Source organism: Seriola lalandi, unplaced genomic scaffold, assembly GCF_002814215.2.
Source record: "Seriola lalandi dorsalis isolate HSWRI2012SDOR001 ecotype SW California unplaced genomic scaffold, Sedor1 jcf7180002053976, whole genome shotgun sequence".
NCBI lineage: Eukaryota > Metazoa > Chordata > Actinopteri > Carangiformes > Carangidae > Seriola > Seriola lalandi.
Genome location: NW_019524529.1, coordinates 73,857 through 99,072, shown reverse-complemented (window position 1 = coordinate 99,072; position 25,216 = coordinate 73,857). Strand labels below are relative to the sequence as shown.

The 25,216-nt window shown below is 41.8% G+C and overlaps 3 protein-coding genes across 7 annotated transcripts in view; 1 reads left to right on the top strand and 2 right to left on the bottom strand.

The window, feature by feature from the left end:
* The window catches only part of kcnt1a (potassium sodium-activated channel subfamily T member 1a), a 31,145-nt gene extending 28,826 nt beyond the window's left edge, over positions 1-2,319 (top strand). For both annotated transcript variants that reach the window (XM_023402669.2, XM_087173015.1), the window contains exon 31: positions 7-2,319. In XM_023402669.2, coding sequence (XP_023258437.1) covers positions 7-124 — 118 coding nt within the window. In that variant the 3' untranslated portion in view covers positions 125-2,319. The remainder of the gene's footprint in view (positions 1-6) is intronic.
* LOC147819341 (calmodulin-regulated spectrin-associated protein 1-B-like) lies at positions 2,307-4,681 on the bottom strand. The gene is made up of 4 exons (XM_087173010.1): positions 4,675-4,681; positions 4,523-4,561; positions 4,101-4,219; positions 2,307-3,986 (listed from the first exon to the last, which is right to left on the bottom strand). Exons 1-4 carry the CDS (start codon positions 4,679-4,681, stop codon positions 3,696-3,698), a joined length of 456 nt encoding a protein of 151 aa, XP_087029136.1. The 3' UTR covers positions 2,307-3,695.
* Positions 4,585-24,191, bottom strand: LOC111652411 (calmodulin-regulated spectrin-associated protein 1-B-like). Of its 4 annotated transcripts, XM_023402668.2 has the most exons (20): positions 23,886-24,191; positions 23,188-23,393; positions 15,867-16,129; positions 13,874-14,035; positions 13,710-13,790; positions 12,420-12,452; positions 11,318-11,459; positions 10,946-11,085; positions 10,749-10,845; positions 10,516-10,642; positions 9,901-9,986; positions 9,497-9,581; positions 7,019-9,377; positions 6,757-6,893; positions 6,432-6,640; positions 6,171-6,233; positions 5,741-5,828; positions 5,532-5,653; positions 5,110-5,228; positions 4,585-4,995 (listed from the first exon to the last, which is right to left on the bottom strand). In XM_023402668.2, exons 2-20 carry the CDS (start codon positions 23,390-23,392, stop codon positions 4,705-4,707), a joined length of 4,809 nt encoding a protein of 1,602 aa, XP_023258436.1. In that variant the 5' UTR covers position 23,393; positions 23,886-24,191; the 3' UTR covers positions 4,585-4,704. The 4 variants fall into 4 exon arrangements, with proteins under 4 accessions (XP_023258436.1, XP_087029138.1, XP_087029137.1 ...); XM_087173012.1 differs by lacking the exon at positions 6,171-6,233; XM_087173011.1 differs by lacking the exon at positions 12,420-12,452.
* Between the last annotated feature and the right edge of the window lie 1,025 nt (positions 24,192-25,216).

Here is a 25,216-nt window from a genome sequence, read left to right as displayed (position 1 = left end):
TCTCAGGTACTTGATTCGTTCGGACCCTCTGGCACACGTCCCCGAGGAGCCTTCTGTCCACAGCAGCAGCCTGAAAGAGAGACACGAGTCCAGCATAGACACCAGAGAGGACACCCAGCTCTGATAGCATGCTGACCTTCACTGGTACCCTCCTTCCTAATCTCCCCCTTCAGTTTTCATGGGGGGGTGTGGCTGTGTCCACACAGGTCCAGTGTGACAGAGGACAATTTGTGCTATTATGTTCCAGCACGGCAGTCTACCGCTGTATTATACGAGTGCCTACTGTTTGGCAGAGGATGTTTGACGTCATCTGTGACATTTTCATCCTCTTGCCACAGACACTGTATGTATGAATAGTGCATTTATTTCTGTGAAAGCTCTCTCCAAAGAGCAGTCAGGGACACACTTGTTAAAAAAAAAAAAAAATGATTCAACTAACTGAAGAGATTTCAATCAGGTCAACCCCACCTGCAGTGGGCAAGGGCAGATTACCTCTGCCCTTGGTTAGAGGTAATCTGATTCACCAAACAAAAACACTGAGATCACAGGAAAAATCCTTATAAGGGTCACTGTCATTTAAAAGTCTGCAGTGAACTGTCCATTTTGTTTCTGCTCCTTTTGGGTCGTGGGTCCAGAGCAAAGCAGAGATTCTGGGATGCATCCATCTTTTCCTTACTTGTTTGAGATTACCACAGATCAGATGCAAATAATCAAAATTTCCTTGTGCCATACATACCTATCAACCATCACTCACATAAAATAAAACATTAAATTCAACACTATGTGACTTAAATAAAATATGTGCATTTAAAGCTTTTATATAAAGCTTATTTTTTTGGAGCTGAACCGTAGAGGTTAGTTATTCAGTCGTGTAGAGGTCTACAAACAGTGGTGGTTACTTGTATGTTCGCTGCGGTACATTTCTTAGGTTGAGGTTTGTGCACTACAAGACCTGAGTTCAACCCTAAATATTCTGTGCCATATATTAAATATTGTGCCATTAAGGATTCATTAAGTAATCAGACAACCTCATTTTACTTTCAGCACTGCTCAGTGATTTGTGGCTGTTTGGGTGAGGTTTGTATTTCTAAAATGCTACATCCTGTACACAAGAATTTTTGATTGCAACTCTTACATATTTAAATGTTTAAATATGAAAATATTTGTACTTGAGTTTCATTTTATTTCAATTTGCACATTAAAGTGCGATAGTAGGAAAAAAGCACATTGAAACTGTTTTGAGTTGTCTAATGATTTAGACTGAGCATTGCTATGTGTTTAACTTTGGAATGGGAATATAAAGGAAAAGGCTGACATTTGATAGTCAGTGGTGAAGGCTGGTAAATTAAATTTAGCACACAGCAGGAAATACATTTGTCATAGTTAACAGTGTGAATGGAAAGCAGGAGACAACATTAAGTGCAAAGAAACAAAGAGAGAAGGATGAAACAAAGTGGTGATGTAAAAGAAAGGAAGAAAGAAAGGAAGGAAGGAAGGAAGGAGCTGTGTGACTAAAATAACAAGGGAGCCACAGAACTGACAATCAGGACTGGAGAAGAGGTCTAATCAGGAAACAAGTGAAAACACCTGTGTGGCTTCACCGTGGGCATGTGGGGGCTTGATGAGTCGTATGTGGGAAATAAACAGCAACAGAAAGATCAGGTAATGGCACTTTTCTTTTTTTTTTTCAAATATTCTTCAAATTAACAAGTTAAGTCTTTTTCTAATCTAATTTGTACAAACACCAAAGTGTAAAAACAAGTTGTGGTTTTATTGGGGGTTACTGAGTATATTAACTCAAGCATTGTACTTAAATACTAATTTGATGTATCTGACTTGGAATGCCTTTAAAACATGATGCTTTGTGAATGATTAAACTAGATTTTAGACTGTTGGTTGGACAAAACAAGATATTTGAAGGCTTTGAGCCCTGGGTAATTATGATGGCCATTTCTCACTATCTCACTAATGTTTTGTGTTTGACAAATCAAATCCATAATGAAAATAATCATTGGCTGCAGCCCTACTGTATATTACCTGAGTGTAACACTCACAGGAGCCATTTCTCTGCATTGAGTACTTTTACTTTTGATGCTTTAAGGACATTTAGATCATAATACTTTTGTAGCATTTTCAGTGCATGATGTTAACTTGTAATAGAGTATTTTTACAGTGTGGTATGAGTACCATCACTTTACAGAGAGGGAATGGTGAGCAGCAGAGAAACAGGAAGGCAGAGGCAAAGAAAGAGAAGTAAAGTGATAAGGAATAGATGCACATGTTAAATGCGCACAGACCACTGCAACTTTAGCAAGAAAACGTACCTAGTTGCATTTTATTATATTTCTTCAAAATAAATAAACAACATAACACAATGAAATAAGACCGATAACATCTCTGAAAGCTTGTGACAGAATAAACCTCAAAATAGTGCCTGCTTTTTTAGTAAACATAACTTGTACATAATGTACAAAAAATACTACTCAAAAATGTACAAATGCAGCAAACAAATATCAAGTATTGTGCAGTTCCCCCCCCCCACATCATACCAGCTGCTGACAGTCAGTCATTACAGGGATATAACTAGTGTTGAACGCCAGAAGCTACATTAAAATCTAACGCTCACCGGAATCCAGTGAGCGGTTAATGAGCAGCAAACATCTCAGTGGCATAACTCAGTTCATTTTGGTTCAGCGGTATGAGCCAGTCAGGGATCTCAGATGGCTCATACAGGTGGTGGAATACAAGTACTAAGTAAATACAATATAATGCACTACTGATTATAATGCACTGAGTCTGAAAAGCGCTTCCTGTTTGGAATAAATACTAGTACAATTTCCCCCTCCTGTAAAAACATTATTTCTCTTCCACCGTTACAGCAGCTTCCAAACAAAAAATAAACAAAAAAACAAAAAAAAGAGTTTTGTTGCTTTGCTCCATTGTTCTGTTGCATGACAGAAGTTTTAAAGCATAATCAAGAGAGTAAACATTCAGAGCTGGATGCACAAGTGGTGCATTCAGCTCTCCACTTCCCTAACACAAATACTCACACACTTCCCCAAACACACTTAATAGAAAACAAGACTGGACATTACCACTCACTAACATCCATTCCGTACTTACATAAAAAAGTTTGTTCAAAGCTCCCTCGTCACAAAAGCACTGACCAGTAGTAGTTACCGGTGAATAAACAGGGGCTCTGTATGTGGAGCCTGGATTAATCACAGCAGTAGGGTAATTGTTTTTGCCAAGCTGAAATAGCAAACTTTACAAGACATTATCAAGTGACTTTTCACCACTGCATGTCTCAGGTATCAGTAGTATGCTTGCTACTGTAAGTAGATTCAGTAGCTTTCGACCCCAGGGTCCATTTCCTCTTCACTGCTACTTAAGAATCCATCGTCCATAGTGCCTAATCAGTGTAGGATGTACCTACAAATTAAAACATAAATGTGTGACATGCAGAATAAAAACCTAAAAAAAAGAAAAAACAGTGCATTCACTTGGCAGGTGTTTCATATTCTTGCACTGCCACAGACTGACATCTCCATTACTGAGAACATCTAACCCTCCTCTATCTCTTGACCTGTCGGACACATGATCACATGTCAATCATCTCCACGATTATTGGGTCCTGCCCAACAGTCGTAGATCAGAACAGAAACTGTCCATTTGTCTTTCTCTCCTCCTCTTTCTCACTTCCTCCGTGCACTCCCCGGTCTCTTGACCTGCCAGAGGTGATTGTGGATGGTCAGGGCGTCCACGCTGACCGACACGCTCTTGGCGGGGATGACGGTGAACTGCTTGCGGTCCGAGCTGTATTTGTAGAGCTTGTCGATCATCTTTCGGCTGATGGTGCGTGGTCCAGTGCCTGTGAACTTGATGATCTCCTCAGTGTCAGGTGAGTAAGAATAAATGGCGCGGAACTGGCACCCGCCGTCACGGAAGAGGATGATCAGGTGGTTGGACTCGCACTTTTCGAGCTCCTGCGACAAAACACAGTTAACCAATAGTTATATACTGTAGGAATAGTTTATACCCACCTCACAATGAATAATCACATCAACAATCACAAATAAACTTCAAGTGACGACACTGACCTCCAGAACAACATTTTTCTGGGGCTCATTAACCCTCCCAGCCAGGCAGCAGTGAGCGATGGCATTGATGATGATTGGCTTGTTGGACTTAGAGCTCGGCTCCTTGAAGAGTTTTGGACCTTTTACAAGCAAAAAGAAGAGAAATGTATAAAAGATATTGTTCCATGACATATCCCCTCATAAAACAACAAATTGTTGCTTTTACATTTACATATTGGTATCGATCTTTTCATCTACCTCCCGGCAAAAAAGCAAATAACCGCATTTCCCAAAAGTGTTTCTTTAAAGGAAGTGACAAGATCAAATATATTTTTTCTCTTGGCTTGAACATGTTCTGCACAAATGAATGCTGTGTGGTGGTAATCAATAATCCAAAACTTTCATCTTTTAAATTAATAGTCTTTTTCTGCATTTCTGCTCACCGTTATACTCTGTAGAGGTGATGGAGGAGGCTATGGAGCCTGTCTCTTATACACATCTCCTCTATCTCTTGACCTGTCGGACACATGATCACATGTCAATCATCTCCACGATTATTGGGTCCTGCCCAACAGTCGTAGATCAGAACAGAAACTGTCCATTTGTCTTTCTCTCCTCCTCTTTCTCACTTCCTCCGTGCACTCCCCGGTCTCTTGACCTGCCAGAGGTGATTGTGGATGGTCAGGGCGTCCACGCTGACCGACACGCTCTTGGCGGGGATGACGGTGAACTGCTTGCGGTCCGAGCTGTATTTGTAGAGCTTGTCGATCATCTTTCGGCTGATGGTGCGTGGTCCAGTGCCTGTGAACTTGATGATCTCCTCAGTGTCAGGTGAGTAAGAATAAATGGCGCGGAACTGGCACCCGCCGTCACGGAAGAGGATGATCAGGTGGTTGGACTCGCACTTTTCGAGCTCCTGCGACAAAACACAGTTAACCAATAGTTATATACTGTAGGAATAGTTTATACCCACCTCACAATGAATAATCACATCAACAATCACAAATAAACTTCAAGTGACGACACTGACCTCCAGAACAACATTTTTCTGGGGCTCATTAACCCTCCCAGCCAGGCAGCAGTGAGCGATGGCATTGATGATGATTGGCTTGTTGGACTTAGAGCTCGGCTCCTTGAAGAGTTTTGGACCTTTTACAAGCAAAAAGAAGAGAAATGTATAAAAGATATTGTTCCATGACATATCCCCTCATAAAACAACAAATTGTTGCTTTTACATTTACATATTGGTATCGATCTTTTCATCTACCTCCCGGCAAAAAAGCAAATAACCGCATTTCCCAAAAGTGTTTCTTTAAAGGAAGTGACAAGATCAAATATATTTTTTCTCTTGGCTTGAACATGTTCTGCACAAATGAATGCTGTGTGGTGGTAATCAATAATCCAAAACTTTCATCTTTTAAATTAATAGTCTTTTTCTGCATTTCTGCTCACCGTTATACTCTGTAGAGGTGATGGAGGAGGCTATGGAGCCGTTCTCCCAGTCCCTTTCCATGTTCCTGCTAGATGCCCTGCTCAGCATGGGGAAGGACTCCATAGAGCACACAGATCCAGCCCTGGAAGACAAACATATAGGTCAATCAAATGACTACATGGATATGCAAAATGGGTATCACCTCTGGACACAACGTGGGAATCCTCACCTCTGTGACTCTGCCCCTCCAGAGATGACACTGTCTGCCTCAGTCGCCAAAGAGAGGGTCGATCCTCGATGACTGCAGCTCAGATCAGCTGAAAATGACAGAGACAGAAGGATTTAGTACCTGTTACTTTACAAACAAAACGACATTGTTGTTTGCCTAATTCCACCTCTGTTCCATTTCCATTAGACAAGCAGTAACCCAAATTAACACTGTAATGTTACTCTAAATACTAACACTTCAAATCCCACAACAGACACAAATCTGCATAAAAGGCAAGATAACAAAATGACAAATGGGTCATAAGTTGGTTAGAATCAGCTACTGTAAAAAGACTGATCTTTCTAGTATGTGACCTGTAGCTGACTCCACTATTTTTAATGGGATGTGTATGTCTGATATCACATCATGCAGAGCAGGTTAGAAGGTTCACCTCCCCTGCAGCCTGCTGCTGAGCCCTGGGCTTTGATCAACATGGACACCTTCAGAGAATTACCTGTACAACACACATGTATACACTCAGAGCAAGACAACGAACGTGCACAAGTGAACTTAACTAAAAATGTGCACGCTCACAGCCTATCAGATTATACAACAAACACACAAACTATTCTAAACCGACAGTGTGACGACAAGACAACATGGTGCAATGGACAAAAATGATGTGCAGTGTAAGTATCACAGCTGTTCTTACGTGTGGTGGATCCTTTGGAGAGGCTGTTGGACTCTTCACGGTGCAGTGATTTCGGCCTGTTCCTGCGGGATTTAGTCCTTGGACGAGGTTTGACCAGACCCTGCTCCTCCATCAGCGCTTGCTGCTTCCTCCGGAGGTATTCCTGCTTAATCAGTTCTCGCCGCGCTTTCTCCTCCTCCTTACGAACACGGTCCTCCTCTGCCTTACGCCTTGAAGAAAAGGATGGAGAATTAACACTCTGTGACAAGAATGTACCCTTTCCCACACACACGCACCTTTGTCAGCTGCTTATCCCTGAGTGTCAGGGTGTGAAAAGAAAACGTACCTGGCCTCATCACGTTTGAGCTCACTCTCGGCTTCTTGTTGTAGTTTGCGTAGTCTTGACTCTTCAGCTTTGCGCTGCTGTTTGAGGAGGAAAGCAGCACGGCGTTTGGCCATTTCATCCTCTGCCTTCTCATCATCCTGGAAGATAAAAATGGCCGATAATTATTCAGCTAGTAACTATGTTTCTCAGTCAGTAGTCTTGATATGTCAAATCGTGAGTTACACACAGAAGCGATGTGAAAATGCAAACATCTGAATTTTACCTTAAAGAAGAAGCCCAACACATTCTTCTGCTCGCTGTCTGCTGTGCCGTCTGCAACATCTGCACTGCCATCCTGCAGTGGCTCCTTAAGCTCTGACAAGTCGACCTCAATCAGTTGGCCTTTGACCTTGGTACTCTCATCTCCTCCCAAAGCCTCTTTTCCTGAGTTGTCAGCTTTGTGCTCTTGTGGTTCCGCAGCCTGTGAGGGAGATACGGCTGTACTGGAGATGACTGATGGGTCCTGTGACTGGGGTTTGTCTGGGAGGCGCTCAGTTCCTTCTCCGGTGCCATCATGGACTCTGAAGGTGGTGTTTCTCTGAACGCTTCTCTCTAGCCTGGAGCTCTCTGCAATAGTCCCCAACTCCTGGTCTCCGTCGGTACTTTCTCTTGGAGATGGCGTGCCCTCTGGAGACTGAGTATTAGACTTGATAGAGGAAACCTTGCTGTTGTCTTTGCTCTGTTTCCTGTCCGAGGCTTTGCTGCGTTGGCTGGAGCTCAGCTTGGGAGGACGGCGAGCAGGAAAAGAATTGCTGCCACTGATATCTACAAAGTGGACGGCAAAAGATTTGGACTCTGAGGTAGAGGATGCTGTTTGTGTCGTGATGGGAGTTGTGCTAGGAACTGACTCTACACATTTTGGAGGTGAGGCCACATTCTGCTTCATCAGCAGGTCTTGCTGAAAGGAGAGCTGCATCATCTGCTGCTGAATGGAATTAATAGCTTCATTGAGTAAATCTATGGAGCGGGAACACTCATTCAAGCCAGATTCAGCCCCATTATCTTGAGACAGAGTGTTCAATCTGTTGTCTCTGTTCATCTGTCCTGCCTCTGGTTGACCTGCCTTCGCCTGAACCTTCAGAGCATCAAGACAGGAATCATCCCTGCAGGACTGGATCTTCACTTTATTTCTTTCAGCAGCTGTTAGTTCTGAGGATTCCTGGGAGTGTTTTAGTGGTAGAGGAAGTGTCTCGCTCTTCCCTCCACCCTTCTTGACAATGTTCAAGAACGCAGCTTTCCCAAGCTTTAGTCTCTGTCGTGCTGACTGGTTCTCCATCTTCTTCTTTTGATACTCTATTGCGCGTCTTTGCTCTTCTAGCTGCATGTGAAGTTGCAGCAGCTCTGAAGGCACTACAGGGGGACTCCCCATCATATTACTCCCCAACACAGAACCAGGCTCCTTCGCTTGCCAACTGCAGTCACTCCTCTGTTGCCAGGGAGGGCAGGGGGTGATCTCAGAGCCATCTGGTGTGGTCTTCTGAGAGCTGCTGGTACTTGAAAATCCATCACGCAGGCCAAGTTTAAGGAGCTTTCTCTCTGCAAAGCTGGTCATCTTGACACTGGCACTGCCTGAAGCGCTGCAGCTGCTTGCCCAGGAAATGGTACTGAGGCAAGGACTTGAGCGTCCACTGCCATCTTCCTTATCGTCCCGCTCACTCACTTTCAAGTCTTCTCTCAGCTTGGCTGACTCGCCCTCTCCCAATTCACACACCTCCCCCTCTTCTAGGCATTTTCCCTTTCCTCTCCTTATCACTTCTCTAGTCAGCTCCATCTGATCGTCCTCTTCATCGTCATCCTCAAGGTCTGCAATGTCAGAGTCGGAGTCATGCCCTACCTCCAGCGTAGAGGAGAAAGGGCTGTGGCAGTCCGACTTTCCTGACAAATGAAGGAAAAAGCCTTCGGACTGTTTCTTCCCAGATGGAGAGATGCCTACCGACCCCTCTGTGAGCGGCCTAAGAGAGCTAGGCACTGATTCTGCAACATGTATTGGTGTGAAGGAACTTCTATTTGACTCAGTTGCAGGGGCTTTCCTCTGTGGGGTGCTTGGGACATTGGTGGCTGCTTTCCTAGCAGCTACTGCTGCTCTACAGCGACTCTCACCACTTTCCTCCTGCTTGTTCAGGCTGATGCTCTTCTCTTTGGCTGGTTTAGGGATAGTAGGCATCAAAGGCTCCAGATAGTAGCCATCTGCCTGACAGTCCGGAGTAAAGGGACCCGTGTCAAGACGAGGAGAGCAACGAGTATTAGAAACCCTTGAGGTGGTGGCTGCACTCTGGATTTCCAGCTCATCCTGTTCCATGTCACTCCCAAGTCGATGTCTAGAAAATGCATAAGGATGGATAACAGCGACCAGTTCCTCCTCTTCTATTTCCTCCTCTTCATCTTCTATGCGCATGTGACTAAGCAGGCTTTGACCACTGAGTCTGTGTTGCGACAGATGGGCGCCTGACCCCAGCATGTGTTTGGGGGTAATGATGTTGGAGGCCAAGCTGTCCTTGCTGATGGAGCGAGCAAGGCTGATACTGTCTGCATCGTCCTCCATGGGAAAATGAAGGGCATAGGGCGCTGGTTGGGATACAGGCCTGGACAGGGACAGAGGGAGGAATACAATTTAGTGTAATGAATCATGGAACAAGAAACTGTCCATTATATTCGTACCTGCTGCTACATCAAACTGAGAAACTGTAATCACACTGCTCACCTCGGCCTCCTCTCTGGCCAGGCCAGTACTGGGCCCTGGTGCTGCCCATCTGCACGTGTCAGAGAGTTGGATCTATTTCTCAGCTCTGTACAAAGAAAAATATGTTCCATATCAGAAAAGGACGCCTCTAAAATGTAACATTACAAGTCAAGCTAAACTCCCCAGACAGAAATGAGATATAAAAGCATTGTCCCGAAATTCTTTGCTTTAATAAACAACTTGTCAAATAAGGAAAGATACAAGATCACACCTTAGGTACGTTTAGATCACCTTAAAAGAATAATCAAAAATGTTTTTCCTGCTCTTTATCTTCCCTCTCCTTTTTCTCTGTTTGAATAATGTTTTTGTGGCTTTAGGGATCAAACGCTTCACCAGAGCCTGAGTAAATATTTTTTTCATATTACCTGAAGTGCTCTCCTCAAACACCTTCTGTTGTCTCTGCCTCAGGGGCAGTAAAGACTGAGAAGGGCTTACTGAGCTTTGTTTAGCGCTGTAAGAGAAAGACAGAGGGATTTGAGTTTTAGAGTTAAAACTAGTTTGAAAAAAAATATTACTCAGTAGCGCGTATCCAAAATAACACAAATTAAGTAATGACGTGTGATTTCACAATTAAAATATTTGGGATGATGTTACCATATGTAAAGTGCAGAGGCATTCATAGTATTACACTTAGTGTTGTAGTAACGTACTGTGGGAATGGCCAAAACAATATCACAGCATATAGTTAGAAAATTACCAGCATTTCTTCAGATGTAAATGTGGATCACACATACTGTAGAGGTTGTTATGTGTCACTTTTACCATATTAACTAGTGTATGAGTTGTAGGAGTGCATCATATTATTCCCTTGAGCTAAAAATGTACTAATGGACAAATGCGTATAGGAAGAAAAGTGTTATGTTTAGGCATGAGGTCTTTCTCAGAACTCTGTCAAAAACAACTACAGTACATTAAACCTGTAGGTTGAAAGTAAAAGTGTCTCTGTGTAGTGTTATGGGAACACAGTTATCGTATAATACCTGAGGTCAGGGCTGGGGGGCGTGGTCAATACATCAGCAGAGTTCGATGATGTCAGGAAACTACGTTTTGTGACGTTGGAGATGGGTACATGGGATCGAGAACCTTTAGGCTGCAGCAGTAATCTCACTGCAAAAATTGTTGAAGGGAAATCAAACCATTACAACAGACTCCATTGTTTAAAAGAGTTACAAACTGCTCATTAAATGACCAAAAAAAGCCGCATGTGTTATACCATCTCTGATTTCCTGAAGGTCCCTGGGCTGTACGAAGTCTGGCTTCACACTCTCAAACCACCAGAAAAGCTCAGCAATGAAGACCATCAAGTTATTCTGCAAGACAGAGTAATCAAGATTAAGGTCAGTAGGACAATATGATGCACAATCTGATAATGTCAAGTATTTTCTGGCTGTAAAGTGTTTTTGGACGCACCTTCAGTACGGGTGGAGAATACAGCATGTCCTCAGCCTTCAGGTAGAAGCATTTGTTCAGGTACTCATTAGAAAACTCCTTCAGTAGCTGGATGTTGTATACACTGTCTGCTATGGAGGGAACCTCCTTCAGACAGATATCTGCACAGAACAGGACAGCAATGGTCAACTCTTTCAGGTTAATACTGTAATAGTTCAGTGGTTGATAAAGACCTCCTGCCCAGAGTCTTTAAGCTAAGCTAACAGTTTTTTCGGTTCGTGCTTCATATTTAGTGTCCAGACAAAAGTCTAGACATGAGACTGGTATCAATCTTCTCATGGCAATGCAGCTATTTTTCTTCATTGGATTTTTAGTGGTCCAGTGTTACCGTACCTTCCAGTCTAACGAGTTCTGGGCAATAGAAGTGGATCACAGCCAGCAGAGCCGTGCCATCACACACGTCCTTCAACAAGTCGTCCAACAGGGGGAAGTGCTGAAATGTCCGACCTGACAGGTGATCTCTGCGGTAACGCACCTACACAGAAAGAGACGGCACAAGTTTACATAAAGTATACAACTTTATCTGATCACAACACTAAGCCACACTCTCACTTGTCACACACAAACACACAATTTCTCATATTAGTTTTTGATAGAAAATCACTTTTTATAACTTATTATTCTCCTGGTCTCTTTAACACATATACTGTGTTGTGTATTTATCTGCATCAGAAAAGGTCAGATGCTTTGCAAAGTCTGACGTCGCGTGGAACCTTTCATGTGGTACATTAATGATGTGTCTGTCTTCACTCAACTTTTAACCATGTTAATCACTTTCATGTATGACAATTTAACTAGTAGTTGGTGCAGGTGATGAATGTTTAAAAAAGGGAAAAACAGTGAAGGTCAGAATGAAATGAAGAAAAGAGTCAATGGTGAGTACATTACCACACGAGAGAACTCCACAGGCTCCAATAAGCAATGGGCCAGAGCATGCAATATATCAGGCTGGTGAGGAAGGAAAGAAATGATTGGGAGGAAGTTAATGAAATGAGGCAAGCCATGAGTGGATGAGAGGAATTGAGCCATTTAAACACTGGGCTCTGCAGATGTTGAAGTGAGTTAGAAGTGCCTGGTAGTTCACTTAAGCTTTGCTGGATGAAGGAATTATTATGTTTCATGCAAAGTGAAAGCAAATGTGCAGAGAAAAAAAAAGTGTTATGAGCTTGCTGTTACCTCATTTGCCTTCAAGGGGCCCTGTGTCATCTTTATTGTATAAATCACTGTATTCTCTGTAGAATTGGATTTATTTCATGTCTGGCCTCTTGCTGTCTATATAATTAGTTATTATTGTGGATTTGGCTCCTCTTTGTGCTAGCTGATCTGACACTGACACACAGCCACACACACACACACACACACACACACACACACACACACACCTCAAACAGATACGGATACACTCACACAGGAGATTGCTAGAGGTTGCACTTACAGGTACAAGCTTCCAGTACCATTTGGAGGGGGACTAGTATCCAAGAGTCAGGAAGTGATGGGATTTGGGGGGAGACACAAACAGGAAGAGCAGCAGACAAGTCGTGGGTCAGATACACTGACAAGAAATCAGATTATCCCATGTTACCATGGAGACAGATCTGATCTTAAAGACAACTGGAAAGGGTTAGGCAGAGAGAGTCAAGAAAATCTAGTTTTACAGAGAACAGGCAAATGAGGAAAAAACTAGAAGTGTTTGTGTGTATTGTAATTAAAGTTTTAAGGAGTGCGATTTCACTCTGCATTGACAAATTATTTCAGACTAATTCAGCTCCAATACCCTCTGACAGACACTGTGCTCACACTTGTCTTTTAACAATATGGCTTTTCTGACTGGTTGATAGGAAAGAAGCCAAGACAGCATAGTGCAGAGGTTTTCAAAATGTGAGGAATCTAAACACGGAGGCGTAATACACATATTTTTAGATTCAGCGTGACTTACATTTTCCACAGATATCATTCTATCCAATCATTGCATAGAAAAGTCCACAAATCCACTTAAAAATCATAATGTCCACCTCATAACTCCAGAACTTGCCTAAGACTCATCACCTTTTTAAGTTTCCTTCAATATCAAAATAACGCAGTCTGTATATCCATGGCTACATTGCCAACAGGAACTGCTAATCACTAACTGGGCTTATTTTTAATGGTGCCAATTTACCAAAATATATACAAATATAGGTAAAAAACACAGGGCTCAAGTTGTAGCCCATAGCTAACTAACTGACTCCATGGCAACATTATACTTCCTGTTTACATCTTGCAAAGCCCTACAATTAAGGCAGCTGTAGTTCCAAAACTTAGAGTATGATCATCCCCTAAATTAGAGTAAAACAAAGATTAAAATCCATTAATTTGATAGGAATTTGGGGCCCACAGTGTCAGACTTTGAAAACCCCTGACGCAGGGTGTCCACACTTGAAAACAAAAATGTGTTTGAATCTGTGATTGGAAGTCGATGTGAGGAGCTCATCAGATCATAACACAAGCAAGATCTGATGACAAAACCTACACACCTGACAGCCAGTGTGCCCAGTGAGTACAAGATGCTTGTGTATAAAATCACAGCCAGAAGGACAATAGACAAAGACAACAACATTACTAAAGAAAGACACTATTCAACAAAGAGAAAGCTTTTTTTTCTAAAACGGAGAGAGAAACAGACAAAGTGACCAACAAAGAGCATGTGAGACAAGTGAGTAAAACAAAGAGACACACAGGGTGTTACCTTCTGGTGACTGGATGGCTCCAGCAGATGTTGCTTCATTTTCAGTTCTTTTTCTGTGATCTCCCTCATCTTTATGTTCACCTGAGGTGGCAAAGATACTGTAAGTTGAGAAGAAGAAGACAGAATGAACAAATCCAAACATTAACACCATGTAAGGTTCTTACCTTGTTGATCCAAAAGACCATTGCGTCCTCCAGGTCAAAAGGCAGCTCCTTGGAGGCACTGAAGTTCGAAAAGCGCTTGACACTGGACACAACCTTCTCTATGCTGATCATCTCCACTATGTAGGCCATCATCAGCGCATCAATGAGGTGGATGTGGGCGCTCTGGAGGAACACAGATTTTGAGGTTAGGGTTAACAACAGAAACATCATGATAACCTACACGTCCATTAAGAAGTATCTCTAATATGTACTTTGTAAATCTTTCCTAGAATCATGGGTCTGTTTATAATATACAGTAGATTATATAGCATAAAATGATTGTACTGCATCATCAATGTAGTACATACACTGAGTTGCCATAGAAACAGGGCAGAACTTCTAGACTGAAACATGCAGCGGTCTAATAGCAAAATCCTTCCCAGCCTACACTTGAGACAATTGCTGTGTCATTATCTTATGAAACATATACTGTTTTTTAATTGCTTTAAAAAGGCCAGGGATAAACTGGAGCTGTAAAAAATGACAGTGTGTGTTTTGCTGTAAGTCTGGCACATGCACATGCAGAGGTATAAAAAAAATTACATTCATATATGGATACAGCATAAACTGCTGCCAGCTTGTTGCCTTTTATGTTTTCACACCTGTGGGATGGATGACTAATAGCTTCTGAGAGTGGGTTCAAATGCTGCGCCTTTTGTTCATTTTGCTTCATGAATATTTTAGTTACATACACTAAAACCTGCAAAACAGTCACATTCACTGGTGCATTATTTATTCCAATACTCTCAGTTCACATTTGGCTCTAGAAAGCAAAGTCACATTAGCTTGTAAACAGATGGTAAGCGTGGGTTGCCAGTTCACTAGGTCATACTACTGCAGAGGATGCACCCTAATTTGCCTTAATAATTCTTAGCTGTAATAATACTTTCTTGTTTGGCCACTTGGAGGCAGCAGAATAAGTGTGAACACAACACTGACATAGTACCACCTTAAACAGCATTTATTTGGAGTATTGTGTCTAATGACCTGATGAATTTAAGTTCAATATTTGCTCTCAGTTTAACTCCTTTTCACCAATAACAACTGCCTCCTACATCTGGAACTGGGTTTGATGAGAGCAGTGACAGTTAGTTAAAGATGCAGCCGGAAAAGATTTGTGGGGTTCCTCCCCTCCTCAGAAGAAACACCTCTCACTTTACACAGTCACCTGCCACCCTATGTCACCCCGGGGTGGCAGCTGCCACTCCTAAAAGATACCTTGTGATTGTGATTGAATACCTTAATGATGGCTACTTTAGATAAAGATGAGGCAGAAGATTCTTCAACAGAGCAGCATCTGCTGTGTTTAGCACCTAATTTCATCATGTGATTACACTGTGAGAGCTGAATGGAAAGAACTATTATTTCTGCAATGGCATGACAATACAAATGAGACTTGCTTGTTGTTTAGCACAATTATTGCAGCAGTCTTTGCATAGATTTTGTGGCCCCTACTGGTCTAATAGTGCAAAGTACAGTATTTTGTGGTACATACTTCTGCGAATAATTAAGGTCTCTGTGCCACCCCATGAATTTTTCTCTAGATCCGTCCCTGCTGGGTGGGGAATGTGAAAGCGCAGCACTTGCCCCTCCCTTATTAGCACCACTGAGGAGCCTCTAAGCAAAGCCCTTAAACACCTAAATGCTCCAGTGGAGCTGCTCAGTGGCCAATAGCAGCAAGCATTCAGGTATGAATGTATGTAAGTATGTGAGAGTGAAAATGAGAGCCTTGCTCTCAGTGAAACGTTCCTGGATAAATTAAGGTTAGAAAAGGAAATGCCGATGCAAAATGATCAAACCTACAGTATCACCTACTGTAAACACTGGCCAACAGAATACAGATTCTGTTCCCTAAATTACTGTGTAATCCATTAACTAATTTGCTAATATACTTGTTTGTACTTAAGTTATGTTAATGTTGGTATATAACTAGACAAAAGGTTAAGATACCCACCATCTTTATGGGAGCTGAGCTGAGGTCCAGATCAGAAACAGGCGTGTTGTCATTCTCCAGGACATAGATGCCTTTCCTGGACAGGGCCTGGATGACAGACTGGTGGCTCTGGAGCGAGGCAGCCTGCTCAGCGTGCAGGATGAGCCCACACACCCGGCAGTAGAGCTCTCCAGACAGCAGCGGGCGGATGATGAGGGGCTTGATGTGTTCCTGCTCATACTGGTCAGTGTAGAAGGGGTCTCGCAGGTCTGCAGGGATGTTGTCTAGAAAGAGGGAGGATGACAACACATTGATAAGATAGAGTTTTTTTTTTAACTATTACAGTTGTATTAATCCATAAAATCACACCACGCATCCACACACTTAAAACTATTTTTGCACAGACGTGTCCACCACTGCTTTACCATGTTATGTAACAGAGAAGCTCTCAGGACACAGACTTCAAGGTATTAAGACTGTCTCAGAGGAAACCAGTGCAAGAGGAGAGCGCTGAAACAAAGCCAATGGTTAAACAGCATGCCAGGTAGCAACCCTGTAGGCTGATAGGTGGACCAGAGACTTAAAGCCAATGAGCTAACAGGACTTAGTGGTGATACTTAAGCTGATGGTGTTGTCCCAGCCAGCCAGGTGTTGTCCTGCTCATGGACATAGACACGCGACAGCTATTTTTATATGAGTTGGACATGTTAATCCAGAGTTAAGGCCTCAGGCACTCACGAAATTTAGCTTCCAGAGCTTTCTGGATAGACTTGGTTGGGAGGAGATAGAGAAACAGTTGTATGATAGAGTCAGCAAGTGGTCTGGTTATTCATATGGTGAGGAATGAAAGAAAAAAACAGGTGAGAATTTGGAATTAAGGGGATTGTTTCTTAATGAATAATATTACCTAACTGAATTGTTTGATGGAAAATAGCTCTGATTTGTCTTATTTTACAACCTTGGTCTTAGTTTAGTACTTCTGTCTATCACACCAATTAGTTCTGATAACATTTTACTTTCCAAACAAATTGTAGTGCTACAGGAGGATATCATCTCAAACAAAATGCCTTAAAGGAGTAGTTTGACACTTTGGGACATACACTTATTCACTTCCTGATGAGAGTTAGATGAGAAGATCGTTACCACTCTCATATCAGTCCATTAAATATTAAATTGGACCCAGGAGACAGTTAGCTTAGCTTAGCACAAAGACTGGAAACAAGAGGGAGACAGCTAAGCTGGCTCTGTCCAGGGGTAACCAAATTCAGCTACCTGCACCTCTAAAATTCAATAATCAGCCTGCTGTACATGTTGTTTATTAAATCTAGAGTAAGAAGAAAGGTTGTGGTTTTGTGCAGTGAATTCCTGGGGTCCCTGCTGGCTTCCTGGCAACCTCCTGGTGATGATGAGACTCAGGACAAAGATGCAGACATGCCAACAAGATTTAACATGAGTCAGGCTAACTGTTTCCCCCTGTTTCAAGTCTTTATGCTAAGCTAAGCTAAGTGCTCTCTGGCTCTAGCTCCATAGTTAATGCACAGATACAAGAGTGGTATTGATCTTCTCATCTAATTCTCAGTATACAGTGAATAAGCATATTTCCCAAAATGTCAAACTATTCCTTTGACGATAGAGCAAGACTCACAGGCAGACAGATCATTGTAAACATCCATTAGACTGTGCTAAGCTGCTTTCTGGTGAACCATAAAAACTACACACAGTTTTACAATGCAATGAAAGATCATAATGCTTATTTCACCTTTGGTTTCACCATTAAAAACGTGGTTTATGGAAGTGTTTAGTCCCAGTCTGATCATTTGTCACTGTGTCTGATAAAGTTTCCAGATGTCAGCAATGACAATGATGAATAAAAATATATTTTAAATGATAGTGAAAGAGACCAAAACTAAGAGAATAAAAAAGGACAAACAATGATACTTCACTACATCAATATTTAACCACCTCGAAAGCATTAAAACGACAGGAGTCAACCATAACATCTTTCCTCATTTTGACACATCACATTAAAGGCAGTGCTGACTGAGATAAACAGATAAAATAAGACATCCGCAAGTCGAGAACACACACACAACCACTCTCTCTCACACACACACATACACACACACACACTTACACAGCAGGTTCAGATTAGGACTACAGCACACTGTGAAAACCTCAACTGTGTCTTTCAAAACAAACTGCTTGCTCTGAGTCGGCACTGTCTCTCCACAGTATCTATCTCGATGTCTGTTGCTGCGTAGTGCCGCCATATGTGCATAAGAATCCCCCATGATGAGAGAAAATATTTATTATTCACCCCCCACTTCTGTCTTCATCTGTCTCATTTGTGTTTCTCTCAACAAAAGCAAATCTTGCGAGTTCTCCTCCAGCCTCTTTCCAAACACACCTCTCTGATACCCCGCTACTTCATTGGTCTCAGCTGTCCCAGAATGCCCTCTCATCATCCCCGGTTGCCCTGGAGATGGTGATGGGGTATGCCAGCATGGCCGGAGGTGGGGGCTGGGTTGCTGTCCCATCTCATCACAGAGGCCTGCTCATTGGATCGTTTTATGGTCCCTGACATCAGGAGGTGTGTGTGTGAGTGTGTGTGTGGTGTGGAGAACTGGAGGGGGGAGGCAGGAGCTCCTCTCTAATCCTAGTTGGTAATGCTCCTTGGATATTAATTATCCACCTGATCCAAGTGTTAAAGCCCACCCTGGTGTGCATGTGGGAAATCAAGAGGAGGGGGGATGCAGGGAAAGTCTTTGTTCCTATTCTATGAGACACAAGGTCAGATTGATCAGCAGAGATCTTGATGACAGTGAGGGGGGCTGTCAGACTCTGGGCTCTGCAGGGGAAAGACACAACTATTCTTTCCAGTAAGACGGCTTAATGGAGAATCCTCCCAAAGACGGTATGTTGGGAAAACACAGCCTTTAAGCCGATGCACCCTCAGGAGTCACTTGGAAGTCTGACCCTGCAGAAAAAATTAAAAAGCTGGTGTATGGAATCAATTTGTCAAGTTCTTCAGTTTAATAGAGTTTGATGTGCGGCCCTTTAGTTATATCTTGTACAATTTATATCCATTGATTTAATGGGACTGGCGACTCATTGTATGACAGGATATAATTACAAATGTGAGTCAACACTATTTTGAGGACATCGGCAGTTCTGCAAAATTATTATTGCAATTATTGTTTACACCCCACAATAGAATTAGCTAATTGCAAATACTGTACATCTGTATTGGTGTGTATTGTATGTTCGCAGATAAGTATCAAGAAAGTGCAATACAGAATTTCTAAAGATATGTTTGAGATAGTTTAGAAACAGCGTCCATTACATAGTTTGTCCACCTGAGAACACTGACTATTAATTGTAAAATGTCCTGCTTTGGTCCCAAATTATTCAATAATCATGTTTGAGGGGTTCTTATTCAAAGTGTTTGTATATTTTAGTGTTTATGTTTTTAAAAAATAACCGTTGACCAACATATCAATCTGTAGATCTACACACGTCCAAAATCTGCTCCTCGTCACATGTACATTTTATGTCCTAATAGTATTAATTAGGTACGATACTAAACAATAATTTCAAAACACTGCAGTAAACGTGTGCAAAAGAAGAAACAGTCATGGCAATGCAGCTCAACATTATTTTTCTCTTATTTTCCAGTAAAAACATTTAGAAAACATTTCAACACTTCCCCAAAGGCCATTAGTAAAACTGTCATGAGTCTAAACAAACAGGCTGTGTTGAACAAAGACTCAAGCCTTCAGGTTCAATCCCATTAAACACTTAACCATGTGACTGGCTGTGCTGACTTTCACACCAGCACACACAGACAACACAGTCCTCCCAGCACTGCTGTGTTGTTTTGTCTGCCCTATAATCTAATAAGAATGTTTTGGTTCGTCTCACCGTCACACTGACAATAAATAACCTGGGAGTGCATCACAGACAACAAACACAAAACGGATACTTTGTACTTCAACACGAGACACTGTTTCTAAAAGTGTAAAAACTATCATATATTCATAAGTTACAGACAGTTCACTGTCCTACAGTATCACAGCCTGTTAATCAAATATTTAGTTCCTGCCCCAGACCTAAATTCCATGTCTGCTTTCAAAACCTGAAAACAAACAACTGAGATGCATCTCAAAGTTACCAGGCCTGACTAGGATGCACCAGTCCGATACATCAGATCGGTGTGGGCGTTGCCTAATTAAGTAGAACAGGTATCGGCCAGAAAAAGGAAATGCAGTTTCTTTGTCCCTATAATTGTAAAATTAATTGTTTCCGCTGTCAGTTAAATTCATTCAATCATGGTCAGGTCAAAGTTATTTTGAAACTCATAGCCTAACATAAAAATGATTCCAATAAGTTCTTTGCAGTGAAGAACGCAGGTCGTAAATGTTGGAAAAAGACATTTAAAACCAGCAGATAATGTGAGTTTAGGAATCGAAATTGGTCTCAGGGGAGAAAAACTGGATCTACTGCTGAAACGATTAGCTGTTTTACCAGGCAACAGAGAATGAGTCAGCAGCTACTGAATATTGTTTGGTTTTGCACCATATAAGCAATATGAGAATGTCACCGTAAACAGTGGGAAGGTGTGGTGGACATTTTTCACTATTTTGTGACAGTTAATCACGAAAAATAATTGACAGATTAACCAATAATTATTTGGTTAGGTGCATCCCTAGCATCCCCCTTGCAATGAGGAGAAAAAAACAGAGGGTCAATCAGCAACTATACTGATAATCAATTAATTGCTTGAGTCATTTTTCAAGCAAGAATTTCCTGGTTACAGCTTCTTCATTTTGAAGATTTTCTGCTTAAATCTCTTTGGGTTTTGGACTGTTGTTTGTACAAAGCAGAGTGTGTCTTCTTTAGCTTTGAGAAATTGTGATGGACATTTTGCGCTACTGTCTTACATTTCATAGACCAATCAACAAAGTAACTGGCAGATTAACTGATACTGAAAATAACTGCTAGTAGCAGTAGCAGCAGCCCTACACAACATTAAGCTCAGCAGGCAAAAAGCCTGACTCTCATCAGTGGCAGCACCAAAGGAAATGAGGGCGAATGCTAGACTGAACAAATGGGAGGAGTGTGAAACAGGAAGGACTGACTGGCTGTTATTTTTTTTTCGGTGCACAGAAGGACTATAGAAGGTTAATAAAACTCTAGTGCTTGAAGTTGCATCTGCTTTAATTAGAAAAACTAACTTAAAGTTGAAACGTACCAACTTCCCTGTGCTGTATCGTCTCTGCCGTATGAACTTGTGAAAGTTGTAATAAATAACAAATTATATTACACTGGCACCGTCCAGTCTGGGTAAAAAACAAGAAGTTAAGACAGTTTGGTGTCTTGTTGAAAGAGCTCCTTAGTGTCCCTGGCACAGTGACGTCAGGAGGAGCCAATCAGATTAAGGGAAGCAGGAAGCTTGATGGAGGAGAGGGTAATGGTTTGGTGTTTATTATGGGCATCTGATCTGTGCCCTGGAACAACACGGTGTTAGGTAACAGAGGTAAAGCTTTTACCAGCAAGACAGAGCTTATGATATTTACATCACTGGTGCCAAGCACAAAAATGCTCCATTTGTTGAGGGAATAATGTGATATCATTCATGACGATATGGTGCAATACTGGTTGTGGATGGCAGATTTATTGTAAAATGTTGTGTCTTATATCTATTTCATATTCTTCGTTTTCATTTTCATCTCTCAGCTCAGCTGCTACTTATCTCACTACACATTACAAGCTTTGAATTTTAGGGGTTTGTTCTTGTCTCCAATTGAATTCACTGAGTCATCGCCAGCAACACAGGAGATAGCACTGCAGGGAAGGAAACACTTAAACTAGCCTACAGTATGTCTGGCTCATAAACCGGATATGAGGGCAGAGATTTTTTTTTCTTTACTGGATGACTGTCTCTCTGTGTCTCCTTCCAAATGCCTCATTGTCATACTGATAATAAAATCACAGAGACTTGTGCACGAACAGCACAGCTGACCCCCTGCTCACACCCCCGAGAGAGAGCAGCCAGTGAGTGACACAAAAACCCACATTCAAGGGGTAATTTCCAGACATTTACTTACAGCCTGGCGATGTAGAGCAATCATTTTTAATGTTTTAGTAGACCTCATCAGAGCTGGCAAGGCTAGTGACCTGTGTATAAAAGACTGATCAAGAGATGTCGTCCTAAGTCTTCACTCGCAATCACTGGCTGCTGCTACAGGAACTTTGTTTACATTTTTGCCAGTGGGCCAAGGGTGATACTCAAAAACTGTGAGACAACCTATAAATCACTGTAAACAAGAAGGTTGTCAACACATTACGTGAGACCTGAAGGTGTATATACACTCTATACTCGCTGTTATTGGATCAAATCTGATATAAACCATATAATGACAACACTTTCAATATGCCTTTATGCATAGTTGCATTTAATGTATTTGACTGCATTATCTATTGTGATTAACTGTTATAGCAGGGTTTCCTGTAGAGGTGGGTCAAGACCAATACAATCTTATAAAATAAAACATTAACTTTTATGAGCAAAGAGCAGATGCACAATTTCACAGAGCAAATAACATATATTTAATGAGTGTGGCTGTTGAGAGGGTAGTCATCTACTAACTAAACTGGTCCTGAGGCGAGATGTGCAAAGGAATGTGAATAGGAACAGGACTAAGACCTATCACTACACCAACTACTAACAGCAAATAAAATGCCCATCACAATTTCCTGAAGCCCGAGGTGACATTCAAAATTCAAAAATATCCGGCTTACTGTCACGGACAACAAAGAAAATACGACAAACTGTATTTATAGTTAAAAAGTGGCTTATCATAAATTGTTTATCCATTCATTTTCTGTCGACTGCCTAATTATAATCTACAAATAGTTTCAGCTGCAAGTATAATAACAATGACTTCGGCTTGTTTCATGTTGTACAGTGATTTCTGTTACCCATACTTAGTTTCTGCATTTCCACTGTAAACTAAACACAAACATATAAACACACATAAACATATAGCGATGATGGACCCCCCCCAAACCTTAATTTTGTCTCTAGCTCAACGTGTTAGCTTTATTAGGGTGTGTTGTTTTTGTTGTATGCCAGAAAAAAAATAATAATAATGAAAATGATTCTAAATTCAGGATTTGTATCTATCTATGCAGCAGCTGCAGTTTTAGCTGCTGCATAGTTCAATTCATGCACAACGGACAGTTGCTCCAATAAATAATAAAACAAATACAGGAACCACCATGAGAAAGGGACATCATTCAACGTCTCAGCTGTGCGAGGAGAACAAGGAGAGAGCCTTACCTATACCATAGGCTTTGGCAAATAACCAGCGGAGATTTGCGTCTATTTTGGCTCTTGCAGAGTCGTAGAGCTCCAGCGGTACAACCTGAGCCTCTATACCTCCTCCTCTTCCTCCTCCTGTATCATCATCATCATCATCTGCTGTTGCTGCTGCTGCTGCTCTCCTCCAGGTGCTGTCCCTGCCAGCACTCACCTCCACATCCATCCTGCACGGAGAGACACAGAAACATTATTGCCAGTCCCAGCCGATTGCATTACATCATCGATAATAAGAACAACAACAATGCGGGGCCTGGCAGCACCTGCTCCGGTGATCACAGACTCACCTTGTATAACCTGCTGGTGCTGTAGGTGTCTCTGCTGTCAATTGTTATTCATATGCTATGCTCATATTTACATCCCACCCAAACACCAATTATATGCATATTGTTACAGCTGATAATGTGCTATATTGGGGTGCACTTTCCTCCATAAATGAGAGCTCCTCTAGGTTTATTAGCTTAATAATGGAGAATAATTAGCATCTTTGTTAGCTGCTGTTAGGTATTTTCTAGCTTGGTCTCGTCGACGCTGGATATGGTGACCAATGAATGACCTAACATTAACCTATAGCACCGTTGAGTTCAATGTATTACAGGTTAGCTCGCTAAACTGCGCGCACACACCTCGAAATGAACAATAACAAAACAAAGACTCACCTCTAAGAGCGCATCGAGTCCCCTCCGCAGCTTCGAGGTGAATGCTGTTAAAACACCGACATACTGGCCTCCCTTCAGCTGACGGTGAAATAACACAGGACTCCTCCCTGCCCAGCGACACAAATCTCCGGCCTCTCAGGATAAAGCTGCGGCTGGCGGCTGATGGTGGTTAATCCAATAATAAAAAATCTGACTGGCAACCATCCGGAAGACCGTTTTCGAGGAAATTATCAATATCCAAAAGCCGGGTGTCTAATACTGAGGCTGACATCGCCTCTGAGAAAGGACTGGCAGGTTTAACGGGCAGCCCTGTTGTAGGAGCCTGTCTCTATGGGGACGGGGGGTTATCTTCAATGAGCTGAGCTGCAATACACGTGCCCACCTGCTTGAGGGCGCTCAAGCAGTCAACTGGCGTTGACGTGCCTGGCTGTGCATGATGCTGCATCTGTGCTTAAAGGGATACGCTAGTTAAAATTAGTTGGGGGACTCAACACCGATTTAAAAATAAAGAATGATCAAAATCAAAGCAGCAGAGGGAAAGATACCCTGACTATTAGTCCTTAATGTGGCTCCAAAGTCCCTGGATAGATACTACATTTCCCATAGTGCAACCACTGGCAGAGGTAGTATTCAGATCCTAAGGTAAAAGCACTAAGTTAAAGTGGGGAGGTTTAATAAGCAAAATGTACTGATAATGCCGTATCATTTAGCATTGGTCCATGTTATATACACTCCTATAAAAGTGTGTAATATCACATAAATATTATAGGCTTAATATATGTTTTATAAGTAAATGCTTAATTTGTAAAGTAACCATAGTTTTCAAATGAATGGAATACAGTTAAAAGTACATTATAGTACCTCAAGTTTCAATTTACACATACGGGGGGAAGCCAGAAAGTTTGAGAGGGACTTTGGTTTTTCTCAGTGTGACAGAGTTGCTCTGAATAGATTTAAGGCAGTTAAACATGAAATTTCAACCGTGTACAAATAGGTTTTTCATACTGAAGTCAAGACCCCACACATTTCATGGCTGTAATCCAGATACCAATGCAACCCTGGCCAGACACATTAAACACAGTAGCTATTCTAGGTGACCTTAACAATTCTATTTAGTGTGGATAAATGTGATAAACTTAATTCAATTCAAGAATTTCTTATTTTCCAGATCAGTCTACACTAGCTACTTCTTGCATCTTTTTTTACCAAAGATCTGACACGCATCATAACGACCATTAAATATTAACTTTAGCGGATAAATTATCTTTGCAAAAGCATAACATAAATTGCTTCTCTGATAAACTGTTTTTATGGTGGCATCCACACATTTT

Coding starts and splice junctions, on each gene's coding strand:
- LOC147819341 (XM_087173010.1), bottom strand. Junction 4,220..4,522: donor CACCTCTACAGAGTATAACG/GTGAGCAGAAAT, acceptor TGCTTGTAAAAG/GTCCAAAACTCTTCAAGGAG. Junction 3,987..4,100: donor AGAAAAATGTTGTTCTGGAG/GTCAGTGTCGTC, acceptor GTTTTGTCGCAG/GAGCTCGAAAAGTGCGAGTC.
- LOC111652411 (XM_023402668.2), bottom strand. CDS start 23,392: ATGGATGTGGAGGTGAGTGCTGGCAGGGACAGCACCTGGAGGAGAGCA. Junction 11,460..12,419: donor GGTACTGGAAGCTTGTACCT/GTAAGTGCAACC, acceptor CTTTCTGTGTAG/GTGCGTTACCGCAGAGATCA. Junction 6,234..6,431: donor CTCCAAAGGATCCACCACAC/GTAAGAACAGCT, acceptor TGTGTTGTACAG/GTAATTCTCTGAAGGTGTCC.